This window comes from Callorhinus ursinus, unplaced genomic scaffold (genome assembly GCF_003265705.2).
Source record: "Callorhinus ursinus isolate GAN/ISIS: 27379988/994484 unplaced genomic scaffold, GSC_fseal_2.0 scaffold14, whole genome shotgun sequence".
In the NCBI taxonomy this organism is placed as follows: Eukaryota; Metazoa; Chordata; class Mammalia; order Carnivora; family Otariidae; genus Callorhinus; species Callorhinus ursinus.
Window position 1 is genome coordinate 22,486,579 of NW_027397076.1, and position 18,150 is coordinate 22,504,728.

Sequence of the window (18,150 nt, forward strand, 5' to 3'; positions counted from 1 at the left end):
GCTCTTATTGAACAGAGCAGAGACCCACAATGAAAGAGAAGAGCACTGCTGTTTTACTAACTTCAGTTTACTTTAGAAACAAGTACACGATGAGCATGAAGCTGTCACTCATGCCTAGCTCAAACAGATACGTATAGGAAAATTACCCAAAATAAAAGTTAGTAGCTAATGTTACCAATTCAGAAAGCCTGCACAACATCTTAGGGAAAGTAGAAAAAGAATGATTCCAGAGATAATCGAGCCAAGGAAAATAATTAATAGAAGAGCTAATGAGAGATTCTATATGTAGCTCTACAGATCTGATGGATATGAAAATACATTGCCTAGGAAATAAAGGAACTCCAAAGTAGTTCTTGTTCATTATACTGCTTTTTCACATCCCAGAGATCTCTTTAAAGCCCACTATCTTATTATCCTTTTAAAGAATACCCTGGGGCGCTGGAGTGGCTCAGTCGTTAAGTGTCTGCCTTTGGCTCCAGTCATGATCCCAGAGTCCTGGGATAGAGCCCCCACATCCCGTATCGAGCCCTGCATCCCGCATCGAGCCCCGCATCCCACATCGAGCCCCGCATTGGGCTCTCTGCTCATTGGGAAGCCTGCTTCTCCCTCTCCCACTGCCCCTGCTTGTGTTCCCTCCCTCGCTGTGTCTCTCTCTGTCAAATAAAAAAAAAAATCTTAAAAAAAAAAAGAATACCCTGGAATCTTATTTAAGCAATTATCAAAATCTGTAGTAATGTATTTATTGGTATATTTATTTGTTTAAAGCCTTTTTGTATACCAGTCAGTTCTATAATGTCAATGACTGGGGTTTCTTTTTGTCCCTTTAGTCCAAAAATAAATATTGATCAATCATTGGACAGATAAATATTTGCTGAGTGAATAAATAAAAAATTGATATATATTAACATGAATGTTTCTTTTCCTAGGCATCTGTCTATATCAAAAAACTAAATACATTTTATTGAATACATTTCAGTTTCAGGCCCTAGCCAGATACATGTATTTTAATCGTTAAGTCCTTTCTAGTGTTGTACTACTTGAAATATTCTTTCCTGTTTTTCTACCCATTTGTTAGTTTCTGTCTTTTAGTTCCTGTCTTTTTTTAAAATATTTTATTTATTTATTTGAGAAAGTGTGTACATGAGTGTGGATGAGCAGGGGAAGGGGCAGAGGGAGAGAGACAAGCAGACTCCCTGCTGAGCAGGGACCCTAATGCGGGGCTTATCCCAATACCCTAGGATCATGGCCTGAGCCTAAGGCAGAGCCTTAACCAGCTGAACCACCCAGGCACCCGTTAGTTTTTGTCTTAATTTTGGTTGAAAATATGCGCTTTATAAACATAAAAGTTCACTGGAGTTGATGATTATTTAAATTTCAGGCATATATACACCGTGTTTATATATGCACATGACTAAATATGTTTCCAAATAGCACATGACTAAATATGTTTCCAAATAGAAATTCTAGAGTCTTCTATTATAAGCCTTTCTTTCACAGCCCTTGTCAGGTAGAGAAATCCACTTCATTCCAAAAGGAGCCAGTAGGTGGTGCTGTGCCCAAGACTATAGCAAACTAACAATGTCAATTTAGGAATTTCCTACTAAATTCCACACTAAATTCCCAGATGCCTCCACTCTTAGAAGCTTAATAATGGCTACAGGACCCTTGAACATGCCTTCAAGATATAAATCAAAGCTTTTTGTAGTGCAACACTGAGGGAGATACCTTGAAGAATTTCAATCAAGGAGATCTTTCAAATACATCCCCTCTCAAATGGGGCAATATTTCATTAGCAATGTCACCAATTAAGAGACAAAATTCTTGGATACAAAATATGTCTTCTACATTTTAGAGAATCGGTTGTAATTAAATATGAAAAAGTATTATAAAGTTATAAAATACCTGCTGTAAAGTATTCCAAGGGCCACATCGAAGAATTTCTAGTGTATTCAAAGGGGGCATCTTGTTGGCTGGGCATCTTACAGGTCTCTTCATCTTAGCAGTTTTCTTTTGTTGATTTTGCTTGAAAATTTCAAACCAAGGTTTAAATGATTTTATCCAAGCTAGCCTCTTTTCTTCAACAGAAGATAGAAGTGTTGGCTTTGGTAAAGAATAGGTCACAATACTTTCACATTCAGTTCTATTTTCATGACATTCTTCTGAGGTTTCTGTAGGTTGAGACTTAAGTGAGTTTACTTCTTTAAAAACTAAGGAGTTTTTTGCATTATATCTACCCAAATCTTCACAAAGAGCATTTCTACCAAGAATATAATCTTGCTCATTTATTTTGCCTTCTATATTTATCATGGAATCACTGCTGTTAAAAATCACATCACTATTCAGAGTATTGCCTTTTGGGATCTCCTCAGTTTTTTCTTTGGATTTTAAATCAATTTCTTTTTCTTGTAGTATTATGTTTTCCCCTATAACTTCAGAATTTTCTAATTTTAGTGGTTGTTGCTTCACTGAAATCACTGAAATATTATTCTCTTCATATAATATTCCATTCTGTTCTGATAGCTCTTCTTTTTCTACTTTTTGTATCTTATTCTGTTGATTACCTCTGATTATTTTCTGTTCTTCATTGTTTTCTACCTTGCTAATTTCTTGATTATGTCCTACTATTATTATTTGGGTGTCTGGTCTCATATTCTCCTTTTTGGCAGTTTTCACATTTTCCCCTTTTTGTATTTGAGGCTTTAATTCTTGCAGCTGAAACTGTTCTTTCACATTTTCTTTTAAATCTGGGTTTTCCAATTCAGTTTTTTTGTCTATATTTTCACATTTTCTTTCTTCCTTGACAGTTTTTTCAAAACATTGTTTTTTTGGCAGGTTTTCATTTTCTACTTCAAATTCTGCCAAAATTGCCTGGTTTGTCATAGGATCTTCCCATTGCTCTTGTATTGATTCTTTTAGTACAAGCTCTCTACCTACACTTTCGGTCTTACTTGATTTTTCAGGTAGCCAGAGGGGAACATCTTCCCATTTCTTTGACTTTTCATCCCCTACCTTTTTGGCTATATCATCCTTATTCTTTGATGTATCTTCAACAGTTAAATGTTTGATATTATATTCACCTTTCTTTAATGCTCTACTTATTAGCTGTTCACTTGCATCTTCTCTTAATCTTAATTTTTCCTTGTTTAGTAGTTGCTCTTTTTCTTTTCTCATGATGTTCTTTTTTTCTTCATATTCTTTTTCTCTCCTCCTCCTTGCCTCCCGCTTCTGCTTTTTTACCCCTTCTTCTATCCTTTGTTCTTCCTCCCATCTTTTTCGTTTTTCTTCTTCCATCTGTCGTATTTTTGCTTCCTTTTCTTTCCACTCTAGCGCTTTCCTTTTCTTACTTTCTATTTGTTCTTTTATGATGGGGCCATATTTCTGGTAGGCCACAAATGCTTTGTATTTAGCCTGAATTGTTACAGCTGCATTATGCTGCAGTTTTAATAAACGCATTTTTTCTTTTTCTTGTAGATCTTTAAATCGTGTTCTTTCTTCTTCCATTTGTAAATGCAAGTTTTTAATAAACTCCTAAAGTAAAGTAAGATAAATAGTAGTCAGCATAAACTAAAGATGTCATTAAAATATCATCTAAAATATAGGCTGAAAACAAATAGTAAAATTGAAATCATAATGAAGCTGTTACAAAATTCACTTAGAGGAACTAAAGCCATTTATTTTAAAGGGTAATATTTTTTTTAAATATTTGGGAGTTTTGATCATGTTAGCCAGTTGATATTCTAATATTATAGCTATACTAAGCCACCCAGATATGAATTGAGAAATTCCTTGAGGATAGAAAGCATATGAAATCAGAATGACACAGAGAAAAAGCGAGAGAAACCACAAGCCAAAATTTGTGTAGAAGAGGACTTCAAACTGTCTGAGATGGGAGGGCCGATATAGAAGACTCCCAGAGCTGCACAGAAACTGCAGAAGTAGGGGGTTATTGGGTGAGATTTATGATACCAGGAAGGCAAGGTAGAACATACGTATAAGCAATATGAAGAACTAGCCTAGTCACACCTTTTTTCCTTTCTTAACTATTAAGACACCTAATAAGCACATATTGCATTAAGTGAGATCATTTGGTGTTAGGCAAGAAAAATGTCAGTCACTAGAGTCCTAAAACAAAAGTAAACAGATCAACAAAATTCAGCAAATATTTGAGGAAAACTAACACAAAGGATGTGAGACGATCAAAATAGTTCAATAAGCAGAAGAAGTAGTTTCTGAGATAAGAGAGCTATTAAACTAAATAAAAATTTACAAAAAATGTTTAGGAAAAATATGTTTAAATAAGAATAACTTTGTATAAAAATGAAAATGCAAGTACTCAAAAAAAAATGACTCACTCAAACAAAAAATCAAAATAGAATGGCTTAAATAGTTGTTGACTAAATAAAAACTTCCAAATTAAACACTTTCCTGAAACAACATACAAAATAACAAAGACATGAAATCTATGACAGAGACTTTCAAGTATAAAGGGGATCAACACAGAAACTCCAATATGACTAGTAGGAGTTACAGCTAGAGACCTGAGAAAAATTGAAGGGAAGAAAATTATAGAAAAATGTTTTCAGGGGCACCTGGGTGGCTCAGTAGGTTCAGCGTCTGACTCTTGATTTTGGCTCAGGTCAGGATCTCAGGATCCTGGGATTGAGCCCTATGTTGGACTCTGCACTCAGTGGGGAGTCTGCTTCAGGATTCTCTCTCTCTCTCTCTCCCTCTGCCCTCCCCACACCCCGGCACTCTCTCTCTCTCTAAAATAAATAAATAAATCTTAAAAAAAAAAAGAAAAGAAAAATATTTTCTAAACCAAAAAATCGTAAGATAAAGAGTAGAATTAACTTTTCATGCATACACATAGACACACACACTGATACACTCACATGGATGCTAGCAATATTTCAGAACCCTAAGGAATTAAGCTCCATGAAGGCAGTATTCTCTATTCTATCCACTGCTGTACCTTGAACACTCAGGAAGTGCCTGAGTGGATATGTGTGGATAAATGTAAAAAAGTAAAAAATCCTAAGGCTTCAAAAGAATGTAAGGAATGAGTATCAAATTTACAATAATAACAGGCAAAAATATATAAATATGCAATGGAGTTATATCTTTAAATTGTTAAAACCAAATGGTAATAAATCTGGATTCTATACCCCAGGAAACCAATCGTTCGGTTGTTAAAGCAAAATAAAAATATTTTCAAGTGTGCAAAGACTGAGAAAATTTGCTATCCAATAATGTTTTCAACAAGTATTTAGGCATACAAGAAATGAAAATTGGGTCCAGAAGTCAGGGGATGACTCAGGATTCAAAGAACACTAAAGATCAAAGAAACCATTAACACTTAAATTGTTTTGTTCTGCTATGTTCTTCCATCATTTCACTTAAGAAGTCAGCTGTTAGTTTACTGTTGCTCCTTTTTAGGTAATGTGCCTTTCTGCTCCAGCAGCTTTTACAACTTCTCCCCCCTTGTCTTGAATTTCAATAGTTACACTATTACATTCCCAGGTGTGATTTTCATAACCATCTTCAATCATAATGAAATATTTATAATAGTATGTTTCCTCAAACCTTAAAAAATTGTAGAATTATAATTTTATATAGACACGTTCACTCACTAAACCAGTTTATTTTAATTTTTAGGACCTTATATTTCAAGGAGAATTTCTGATGATTAATGAGGTATTTAAAGCTTTAGTAAATTAAATCCTACACCAGGTAGGCAATATTATTTTAAAATGTCCATTTCAAGTATAATAATTTATTTCAAATGAAGAATGATTATTGTGATGATTAAAAACAAGAAATAGATACCTCATGCTGTTTAAATTTCTCTTTCCACATTTTCTCTTCTTTATGGAGTTCATCATTCATCTTGTCCTGTTCTTGCTGAACATACGGTAATATTGAGATATTGTGTTCAATTATCAAAAAAACATTATGTTCATTATATTCGAATCTCAAAACCTATATTTGTAAATAATAGTTACAGATAACAACTCAACCATTGATACTCTGTGATTAGTACTGGGAAAACAACTTTAATCTCAACCTAAAGTATCACATAAATGATATCTAGGGTTCCCATTTTGAGCACATAAAGATGTTTGCAACCTGGGCAAGTTCTTTTATTTATTTGAGTATGTTTATTCACATAATAAAATGCATTGGCTAGATATGCTATTGGGCAATGCAAAAATTACAAATAATAATGTATGCGAGATGAGTTTTACATTACAATTTTTTCTCTCCATACCATCCCATTAAACCACATAATCCATCGGTTCAGTGGATAATGATTTTCTTGATTAGCATCTATTTTGTTAAGCTCTGCAGAATAAACAAAATCAGTAAAATATAATCCCTTTCCTCTAAAATTTTACCTTTAATATGGGAACACTATCATAAGTTCACCTATTACCTCAAATTTAGCAGAATAAATTTATCACAAGAGAAAACTATAAAGGATCACAGTAGAAATAGGTGCTCTAACTAGAAGATCACGAAAAGTCTCATACAGAAGATTGCATTTGAAGGCATTTATTAAATGTTTTTCAACTAGGAAAATGTAGCTCTGTTTTTAGGATAATTAAAAGGTTACATTAGAGTTAAAGACAAAAAACCAAGGAGTCACTAAAGAGATCAATAAGGTCGGTATTAGAGAATCCCACGTAAGAAGCCAGGAGGGCCTTCTGTATAGGGTGATGGGAGCAAGAACAGATACAAAGACAACGTAAACATGAAATTGCTACAAAATGCCAAGTGCCTGGAAATAAAGGAAGTGAGAATATTTCTTTGGACATAATCTTATAAAATGAGAATTAAGCACAGAAATAATGTTTAAAGAATCCTTCTGGCAGCACTATGGTGAATGGGTTTGTGGAATATAAGACCAAAAGTAGAGATCAATTAGAGAGTTTAGTGAATATGCCAAGCTAGACATTAGGACACCCTGAACTACAGAGTAACAGCAGATAGGTGGATGGATGAGAACATGGATAATGTAACTATTAGAGAGAGGAGGATAATAAAGAGAAGGAAGAGCCAAAGACGGTCCTTACCTTTCTAGCTTAGACTATGATGATAGTGTATCTCACCAAAATGACGAATACCAGAGGAGAGGCACAGCTCAGAAAGACAATGCCTTCAGTTTTAGACACATTAAGTTCTGAGTGTAAAGTATCTGTAGGAGAGTTACATAGTTCATTTTTCTTTTTTGTTATAAATATAGATTTGTTTCTGAACAGCTATATAATGGATTTGTTTCTGTCAGCTATGAATGACATTATCTTTTTTTTTTAAGATTTTATTTATTTATTTGACAGAGAGAGACACAGCGAGAGAGGGAACACAAGCAGGGGGAGTGTGAGAGGGACAAGCAGGCTTCCCGCTGAGCAGGGAGCCTGATGCCGGGCTTGATCCCAGGACCTGGAATCATGACCTGAGCCGAAGGCAGACGCTTAACGACTGAGCCATGAATGACATTATCAAGAGAGAAAGTATATGAAAAAAAAAAGGACAAAGGAAGAAATCCTTGGTAGTACCATATTCAAGAAGAGAAAGAGAGACAGAGACAGAGAAGGCTAACATGGATATAAAGAGGAACTGCCAAACAGGGAAGAAGAAAATCAAGGCATTGTGATCCCACAGAAGTCAAGGAAGAGAGAAATGGTGAACAATCGAATTTTTACTGGCATAAAATGCTACAGAGGCCAATATAACAACTGAAAAAGAAACTATGAATATGGAAACTTAGAAGTCATTGGTTATTTTTGTCAAGAGCAGTTTCATTTAGCGGGGTGGTGGTGATATACACCTCGTAGGTTTAGGATTCAATGAGAGACAAGGACATAAATATAGCAAAACTAACTACTCTTTAAGATGCCTTACTATGATAAGTAGAGCTAAAGTGAGACATTATTAACAAAGGTGATCTTATGATTTTTCTTTTTTTTTGTTTCTAGAATGGAAGAAAACTGAACATGCTTTAAACAATAAGGAAGGAGGAAGTTGATAGGGGCATTTCAGCATACAAGGTAAAACAAACAAAAACGTAGGGGTAAACTGAAAAATAATATAGAGCAGAGCAGGGAAAGCTAATTTTTAGTAGAAGAAACCTTTTCTAATGAGTGTGGAGCAAAGACAAGAAAAAAGGTAGGGTGAATACAGAGATTGGGTGCAAACTAGATATAGGATTAGGAAGAGGGAGTTCGTAATTGATGCAAAAATGTAATGTGATCACTTGCCAATAATGAGGAGGGAGAAGTTGGGTAAAACTCTTAAGGAAAGAAATTTACAATAGCTTCCTATTTCACTCCCCAACAGCTAACAAACGACACAGAAAAGAACTACTGAAAGTAAGTAAATTATGTATTTATAATACATCACTATAAAATTATGGCATGGTCCCACTGGAAAAGTTTTAAGCCCCAAGACATAAAAATGTATATATTTAGGAATTCATTAAAATATTTTTAAACTATAATTTTATGATAAAGCACAAATTACTTTCAGAAACTAAGTTAGAATCCTTTGAAGGTGGGGCCTGGATGTCAGATCTCTTTTGTGTCATTGAAGTACATAGCCGAATGCTTTGCCATTGAGGTAGTCGATAAATTTTTTGTTTTAAAACCATTAAAAATGGCAATTTGGGTGAACAGAATTTAAAAGTCAGATGTTTTCGGGGCGCCTGGGTGGCTGTCATTAAGCGTCTGCCTTCAGCTCCGGTCATGATCCCAGGGTCCTGGGATCAAGCCCCGCACCAGGCTCCCTGCTCTGCGGAAAGCCTGCTTCTTCCTCTCCCACTCCCCCTGCTTGTGTTCCCTCTCTCACAGTGTCTCTCTCTGTCAAGTAAAAAAATAAAATCTTTAAAAGTCAGATGTTTTCTAAATCTCTAAACACCACTAACAATCAATAGCCATGATGCATTTCAGCATAAGACAACAAACACTACTCCAAAAATCTAAATTATATTAAAGCCTATCCTGGAATAAAGCTTCTGACTTTTGGAAATGACCAATTAATCTGGTCTATGGAAAGGAAAATATAACGAAAGGAAAGCTAAGGATCCACACTACTAGAAAAAGCCACAGCCAAACTGGGTCTACAGTATAATTGCTTTTAATTAATTTATTTCATATACAATCAGGAAATGCAATGTACTCAACATGGAAGGGTAGAATACACTGAACTGCCTAAGTGACCACATGTCAATGTTCTCTATATGCAACTCTCAAAACTAGTAAGTGTGGGTAATATGTAGGTCAATTTTAGTAATGTAAGACAGAGAAGTCCATCCTGCTTGTTATCTACACATCCTACTGATCCTGATGGCCAGAAAGTAGGGTACCAAAAATCCACCAGTTTCTCAATATGCCACTACCATGACCTAAAGGAATGGACCTCCTGGGGTAGGGTTAGGAGGAAACAGAAACAAAAACAACACAAAAAATTTCTAGTCTCAGGAATTAGCTTAATCATGGGAGCAAGACACAGACCATTACCTACATGGGTGAACTGCTATAACCAAATATGTTTTATGTAATTGCTATACATTAGACCACATAGCAAGGATATTTCATGATCAAGAAAATTATGTTGCCTTCTTGTATGACTAGAAGGGTATGAAAAAGCAACGTTTATGTTGTGAATATCGACCTATGTTGTAAATATCAACCTAGGAAAATCTTTGTAACTTCATTGACCCTAGGGGCCCACAAGATCCAAAGCAGCATCTGAAATTTCAGTGAATTTTAATAAATTTGTAAGTAAATTAAATTAAATTAATGTATATAGTCAAATAAATTTATATAAATTTTTAAATCCAATAAATTTAATGAAAACTAATCAAGAAAGCCATAGTAAATATTGTTACCACAGACAATTGGCTCAATTATTAGGAGTACTTACATCCCATAGAACAGAGCTCAGTCCACACCATAAGCTAAAACATCAGTACTATTCAGAAGTAGTTACTGATTCAAAAAATGTATAAAAAGAGCCCAGATATCCATTGACTGATGAATGGATAAAGAAGATGATATATATATATCTACACACACATATATATAATGAAATATTACTCAACCTTCAAAAAGAATGAAATCTTGCCATTTGCAACAACATGGATGGAACTAGAGAGTATTATACTAAGAGAAATAAGTCAGTCAGAGAAAGACAAATACTATATGATTTCACTCATATATGGAATTTAAGAAACAAAACAGATGAACATAAGGGAAAGGAAGGAAAAATAAAATAAAATGAAAACAGAGAGGGAGGAAAACCATAAGAGACTCTTAACTATAGGAAACACACTGAGGGTTCCTGGAGGGAAGGTTGTGGGATGAGGTAATTGGGTGATGGGAATTAAGGAGGGCACTTGAAGTAATGAGCACTAGGTGTTATATGCAACTGATGAAGCACTAAATTCTATCTCCGAAACTAATAATACAGTGTATGTTAATTAAATTGGATTTAAATTTAAAAATTTATAAAATAAAGAAAAAATGTATGAAAAACAAAAATTAAAAAAAAACATTTACCTTCTGAATATTCTCTAATTTATTCTTTTCAACTTCAAATTGTTTCATCCAGCAATGTCTCTTTTCTTCTTCTTCTTGAAATTGCTTTTCTTCTTTATCCCTTTGAGCTTTGAGGGTTTCTTTCTTCTGGTCTTCCAGTTCTTTCTGTTTGTCTTGCCAAGCCTCAAAAGACTGCCTACATCTTTCTTCCACTTCACAGTATCCAAAATTTATATCAGCATCATCTGTATTCATGAAAAGAAATATTATTATTCTTAAAAGCAAGCCTCTCAAAACTGACCTAATGTAGAGTATGAAAGTAATTTTGAAATGAAGAAATAAGGTCAATGTATTACCAAAGTAAAAGTGATAATATGCCAAAAAAATACAGTCTTGAATATACATAAAAATCCTATTGCAGTCATATACAAGGAAGTTCCACTTCAGTCAATAAAGAAATCACATAACTTACCTTAACTATACCACAAAACTTAATATAAAAGTGTGTACGTGTATGTGTGTGTGTGTGTGTGTGTGTGTGTGTGTGTGTGCTATTAAAGGAACATAGTTAAAGGATACTTAAAAATTCAAGGCTGGGGGCGCCTGGGTGGTTCAGTTGGTTAGCTTTTTTATTTTTTAATTTTTTATTATTTTAGATCAATCTATTATCAACATGATCAATCTATTATTAACATATAATGTGTTATTTGTTTCAGGGGTACAGGTCTGTGATTCATCAGCCTTACACAATACACAGCGCTCACCACAACACATACCCTCCCCAGTGCCCATCACCCAGCCACCCCATCCTTCCCACCCTGCTCCACTCCAGCAATCCTCAGTTTGTTTCCTGAGATTGAGAGTCTCTTATGGTTTGTCTCCCTCTCTGGTTTCTTCTTCTTTCATTTTTTCCTTTCTTCCCCTATGATCCTCTGCCTTGTTTCTCAAATTCCAGATACCAGTGAGATCATATGATAATTGTCTTTGATTGACTTATTTAGCTTAGCATATACCCTCTAGTTCCATCCACATTGTTGCAAATGGTAAGATTTCATTTTTTGATGGCTGAGTAATATTCCATTGTGTGTGTGTGTGTGTGTGTGTGTGTGTGTGTGTGTGTGTGTACACACCACATCTTCTTTTTTTTTTTAAGATTTTATTTATTTGACAGAGAGAGACACAGCAAGAGAGGGAACACAAGCAGGGGGAGCGGGAGAGGGAGAAGCAGACTCCCCGCAGAGCAGGGAGCCGATGCAGGGCTCGATCCCAGGACCCTGGGATCATGACCTGAGCCGAAGGCAGACGCTTAACGACTGAGCCACCCAGGCGCCCCAACACCACATCTTCTTTATCCATTCATCTGTCGGTGGACATCTGGGCTCTTTCCATAGTTTGGCTATTGTGGACATTGCTACTATAAACATTGGGTGCACATGCCCCTTTGGATCACTACATTTGCTGGGTCGTAGGGTAGCTCAATTTTCAACTTTTTGAGGAACCTCCATACTGTTTTCCAGAGTGGCTGCACCAACTTGCATTCCCACCAACAGTGTAGGAGGGTTCCCCTCTCTCCTCATCCTCACCAACATTTGTCGTTTCCTGACTTGTTAATTTTAGCCATTCTGACTGGTGTGAGGTGGTATCTCATTGAGGTTTTGATTTGTATTTCCCTGATGCCCAGTGATGTTGAGCACTCTTTCATGTTTTTATTGGCCACCTGGATATCTTCTTTGCAGAAATGTTTGTTCATTTCTTCTGCCCATTTCTTGTTTGGATTATTTGTTCTTTGGGTGTTGAGTTTGATAAGTTCTTTGTAGATTTTGGATACTAACCCTTTATCTGATATGTCATTTGCAAATATCTTCTCCCATTCTGTCAGTTGTCTTTTGGTTTTGTAGACTGTTTCCTTTGCTGTACAAAAGCTTTTTATCTTGATGAAGTCCCAATAGTTCATTTTTGCCCTTGCTTCCCTTGCCTTTGGAGACATGTCTAGTAAGAAGTTGCTACAGCTGAGGTCGAAGACGTTGCTGCCTGTGTTCTCCTCAAGGATTTTGGTGGATTCCTGTCTCACATTTAGTTCTTTCATCCATTTTGAGTCTATTTTTGTGTATAGTGTAAGGAAATGGTCCAGTTTCATTCTTGTGCATGTGGCTGTCCAATTTTCCCAACACCATTTGTTGAAGAGACTGTCTTTTTTCCACTGGATATTCTTTCCTGCTTTGTTGAAGATGAGTTGACCATAGAGTTGAGGGTCCATTTCTAAGTTCTCTATTCTGTTCCATTGATCTATGTGTCTGTTTTTGTGCCAGTACCATACTGTCTTGATGATTACAGCTTTGTAATAGAGCTTGAAGTCCGGAATTGTGATGCCACCAGCTTTGGTTTTCTTTTTCAACATTCCTCTGGCTACTCAGGGTCTTTTCTGGTTCCATACAAATTTTAGGATTATTTATTCCATTTCTTTGAAAAAAGTTGATGGTATTTTGATAGGGATTGCATTGAATGTATAGATTGCTCTAGGTAGCATAGACATTTTCACAATATTTGTTCTTCCAATCCATGAGTTAAGCTTCTGACTCTTGATTTTGGCTCGTCATGGCCTCACGGTCCTAGGATCAAGCCCTGTGTCAGGCTCCCCACTCAGAAGGGTGTGTGCTTCTCTCCCTCTCCCTCTCCCCCTGCTCATTCTCTCTCTCTCTAAAATAAATAAATCTAGGGCACCTGGGGTGGCTCAGATGGTTAAGCGTCTGCCTTCAGCTCAGGTCATGATCCCAGGGTCCTGGGATCAAGTCCCGCATCAGGCTCCCTGCTCCTTGGGAGCCTGCTTCTCCCTCTGCCTCTCTCTCTCTCTCTCTCTCTCTCTGTCTCTCATGAATAAATAAATAAAAAGTTAAAAAAATAAATCTAAAAAAAAAAAAATCCAAGGCTGGGTATATCTATTTCAGTCAGATATATATGGAAAAATTTAAATGTATTTAAATCAAGTTAATTTAGGAGGCATAAAAAACTATGAAAATATGAATTTAAGTAAGTACAGTAAGGGCATAATAATTTTCAAATATCATGATTGTATTTTTCTAAATGTCAAAAGAAAACTCTCTAAGTTTTTTTCAGAGAACTATGGTCAATCACATAAAAATTATCAAAAATATTCTTGAGCAGTTTAGTGCACCTGGAAAAACATGTTCATCCACAGGCAAATCATGAGGACCAGGCTTTAGAATAGAATCAGGACTGCCACAATGGGTTTTAATCCTCAGAAATTCTTCTTTTTCTATTTCAGATAACATCTAAAAGGTTAAAAGAGTACCAATAATTAAAGAAAGAGTAAAGCAATAATTTTAATAATATACCAAGGTTTATAAACACATACCTAGAACTTCATTAACTTTCAGTCTCTCTCAAATACAACCCTACAGCACACTAAAAATCTTATTCCCATCCAAGCAGACTGTATTTTACCCTCCTTGTTTTTCAGAATTCTAATCACTTTCTTATATTTACCCACAATATTCAAATAAACTGCTTGAAAATCTGTGGAATGAATAAGTCATGGGAATAAAAGGTACAGCATTAGGAAGAGTGTCAATGATATTGTAATAGCTTTGTATGGTGACAGATGTTAGCTACCCTGGGGTGAGCATAGCATAATGTGTAGAGAGGTTTTATTACTATGCAGTATACCTGAAGCTAATGTAACATTGTATGTCAACTATACTCAAGTGAAAGCAAAGAATATTGCTTGAAAATCATTTCAAAGTGTTTCTACTAATGTTTGCTTTCTTCCTAATACATTTCTATATTTCTTAACTACAGTGATGCTCACATCTACAAACAGCTAATACATTTAGCATGTTTAGAAAAATGGAACTATTCTCCACTTTAACCTGAATTATGCAAAAATCATATGTTGATGAATACTTTTCCATAATTAGATTTCTACCATATTCTAGTTGGAAAGATATAGGATATCTATTTCAATGAAGTAGCAGTATAATAATTCAAAATTAATATTTCAAGTTTGTTACCAAAAAAGAGAGTAAGACATACATATAAGCAATTTTCAAATTATGTTAAACATCTTAGGGAGCAGAGTAGAGTTAGGTAAAATTAGAGATAGCTAGGTAAAATAAGAAGTAAAATGAGTCCAAGATGCTGAACCTGTAGAAGAAATTTCTCAAATATATTTCTGGAGGGTTTTTTTTTTAATTTTTTATTGTTATGTTAATCACCATATATTACATCATTTGTTTTGGTGTAGTGTTCCATGATTCATTGTTTGTTCATAACACCCAGTGCTCCATGCAGAATGTGCCCTCTTTAATACCCATCACCAGGCTAACCCATCCCCCAACCCTCCTCCCCTCTAGAAACCTCAGTTTGTTTTTCAGAGTCCATCATCTCTCCTGGTTCGTCTCCCCCTCTGACTTACTCCCCTTCATTCTTCCTCTCCTGCTATCTTCTTCTTTTCCTTTTTTCTTAAAATATGTTGCATTATTTCTTTCTGGAGGTTTTAACCAAAATTGCTAGGCTCTCCCTTACTCTTATTTCTTTAGGAATTTTTATATTTTATCTTTTTTTTAAACTAACATAAGATGTTCTACATTTAAAATTTCCATGGGATATTTATTGATTTTTTTTTAAGATTTTATTTATTTTTTGCCAGAGAGAGAGCACAAGCAGGGAGAGGAGCAGAGGGAGAGGGAGAAGCAGGCTTCCCACTGAGCAGGGAGCCCGACGTGGGACTCAATCCAGGGCCCTGGGATCATAACCTGAGCCGAAGGCAGACACTTAATGGACTGAACCACCCAGGCATCCCTCCAAGGGATATTGAAAGTCTCTGCTGGAACACAGTACGTTCCTAAGCAGGGTAATAAACATTGTATTTATTGTTTTCCTTGGAGTTTTTAGGGAAAAACTATCAAACAGTATAGTTTTACTGTTTCATCTACATGCATTTTAAATTCCCAATTACTGATGATTCACATCACTATTTCTAATATTTTTAAAATTGAAATTTGAATTTTTGTATATTACATGCCAGAGGAAAAAATAAAGCCAAAAATGATTTGATTAAAAATAATTAAATTTTTAAGTTTTAATAGGTGGACTTTACTTTTTTTTAAATATTTATTTGAGAGAGAGAGTGCACAAGCTGTGGAGATGGGCAGAAGGAGAGGGAGAAAGAATCTTTTACTGACATGGGGGTGGATCCCACAACTCCAAGATCATGACCTAGGCCAAACCCAAGAGTCACCAAGAGTTAATGGATTGTGCCACCCAGGTGCCCTTATCACTGAACTTTAATAAATCAGGGAACTATCATCCTTCATAAGAGGGAAAGGTAAATTTCTAACTGTAATATTGAGTACTTTCAGTCAAATATTGATCATATACCTTTATTAACTGTCCCGGATTTTCTTTATGTTCAGTTGATAATTCTATCCTTAAATGCATGTGATTATTAGGAACCACTCCATAACTATAGTCTAGAGAAAGAAAAAATATTATAGCTTTAAATATTAGAGCAGGGCAAAGCATGTTAAAATCTCAAACCCTTTCATTATCCTTTAATCTCAAATTCTATCATAGTATATTCTTGATCAGTGACTCAAAACAATAGGAAAATAATGAAAAATAAAGAACAGAGGAAATCTATAATCTTTGTTCTAAAAATAAAAGTAACAAATTTATAAAGCACTCTCTTGATCACCTTTCATATTCTAGACTAAAGTTTATTTTCCACACACACAGTATAATGCTGTTTGATACTGCAGTGACACCTTGATTAGAAATCAATAAAGGTTCAATTCTACTGCCACAAACTAGCAATATAACCTTGCACAAGATACTAAACACACTTTAATAAAAGTATTAGTTTAAAAGATTATAATTACTAATGTGAATGAAGTGAGCTTTCATTTCTGATTTTATGAATTTTTATTGAATTTTATTGTCCTTTTATCATCTGTGCAGATGTAATTAATTTTTTCCTTTTTCAGCTAATATGTTCTATCTTGTTAATCTTCATTAACAGTAAACTATTATTCTCAGATGACTGTTTTGCTGGTTAACTAACTACTCACACCTATTTTGTCAGACATTACAGATTTTCTTCTTCGACACCTATTCACAGTCTCAGGAGCCTGCTTTCCCATGTGAGGGGCTGACAAAGCAAAAATAACATTCTCCAGATTCCTTTGAAGCTAGGTTTCTGAGGGTGATTAAGGTTCAGCCAATTGATATATTTGCATAAGTCTTTATTTCCATAAAAATATTATGTGTGAAAAGAGACAGGGAGCAATACTTTCATTTTTCTGGCCCAAATTATGATAGAGGGAGCTTTGGGTTGGAGAAAGGAGTGTGTAGTAGAAGATTAATGTCTCCAAATATCTTAATTATATCAGACAGCAGCTCTTTCTGCAACACAGTTTAACAATGTATGTGTGTGTGTATATTTTTTACAATTTGGATGTTCGGACTAGAGTGTATTTCTTCAGTTCTATTAACAATCCTGTTATTCATTGGAATAGCTAGTCTTCAAAGATGTCTCTTCCACACTTCCTGATATGCATTCACTGTTTAGTTCCTTCCCACAGGGAACCTGGGCTGACCCCATATGAAACTAGATCATAAGAAGCCTTACAAGGTTCCACATTAGTCTACTGGGATTTTATTCATGGAACTCCTCAGAATCCAGGTGCCATGCAAGCCATAGGGTGATACCACACGTAGGTGCCTCCAGCTGACCATCCAGGTGCCCCAGTTGAACTCCCACCCAACAATTAGCATCAAACAACAAGCATTTCAGTGAACCATATTTGGAATTCCAATCCACTAAAAACTTCAGATGACTGTGTCCCTGTTCAACATCTAACTGTGAATGCATACACAGCAAGCAAGAATTGCCTTGCTAAGCTCAGTCAACCCACAGAACCATTAGAGATAATAACTATTTTTATTTTAAACCACTCAGTTTGTTTTGCAGCACTAAATAACCAAAATGTCTAACCTCTACCCATAAAACAAAGACACAAACACCCCCAAAACCTTTCTGCTTAAAGCAGCTCAAGTAGCTTCTGTCTACAACTGAGAGCCCTAATTAATATATCTATATTCATAAGTGAAATCAGCCCCTGGTTTCTTGTGTGTATGTGTGTGTGTGTATGTGTATGTGTGTGTGTTATGCTTTATATTTGAAATATGCAGCTTTTTATAAATGAAATATTATATAATCTGCAGATTTGTTTATCCTTGATGGATTGTAAGAATTCAACTGTAAAATCATACTCATTTCTTTTTTTCCTTTTTTTTAATCATACTAATTTCTAATGACATTCGAGAAGGAAACTTTTTCCACTTTCTTGCCAGATTATTGATTTAATCATGTTTTCCACTTTTTTCAAGCAATTTTGATCATTTGAATTTTCTTGGAAAAATATTTTATTCATTGAGACTATCATACTTATTTGATCAGAACTATACATGAGATCTCATAATTTTCTAAACCACTGCTATAATTACATTATATAACCTTTCATGTAACTAATTTTCTATAATTGTGTTTCCTTTTATTTTTTTCTTAATTAGGCTATATAATTGCCAATATATTTAT

General features: G+C 35.1%; 1 protein-coding gene across 10 annotated transcripts in view; it reads right to left on the reverse strand.

Annotated features, from left to right (window-relative positions):
- LRRIQ1 (leucine rich repeats and IQ motif containing 1) overlaps positions 1 to 18,150 on the reverse strand; it is a 217,662-nt gene that overhangs the window by 192,451 nt on the left and 7,061 nt on the right. For 9 of the 10 annotated variants that reach the window (XR_012380668.1, XM_073900570.1, XM_073900567.1 and 6 more), the window contains 5 exons: positions 15,933 to 16,024; positions 13,708 to 13,825; positions 10,557 to 10,780; positions 5,827 to 5,901; positions 1,903 to 3,528 (listed from right to left, as the gene is read on the reverse strand). Coding sequence is in view for 9 of the 10 variants with exons in the window: in XM_073900570.1 (XP_073756671.1) it covers positions 1,903 to 3,528; positions 5,827 to 5,901; positions 10,557 to 10,780; positions 13,708 to 13,825; positions 15,933 to 16,024 (2,135 nt within the window). In the remaining variant the exon portion in view is untranslated. The remainder of the gene's footprint in view (positions 1 to 1,902; positions 3,529 to 5,826; positions 5,902 to 10,556; positions 10,781 to 13,707; positions 13,826 to 15,932; positions 16,025 to 18,150) is intronic. The other variant, XM_073900574.1, reaches the window with a different exon arrangement.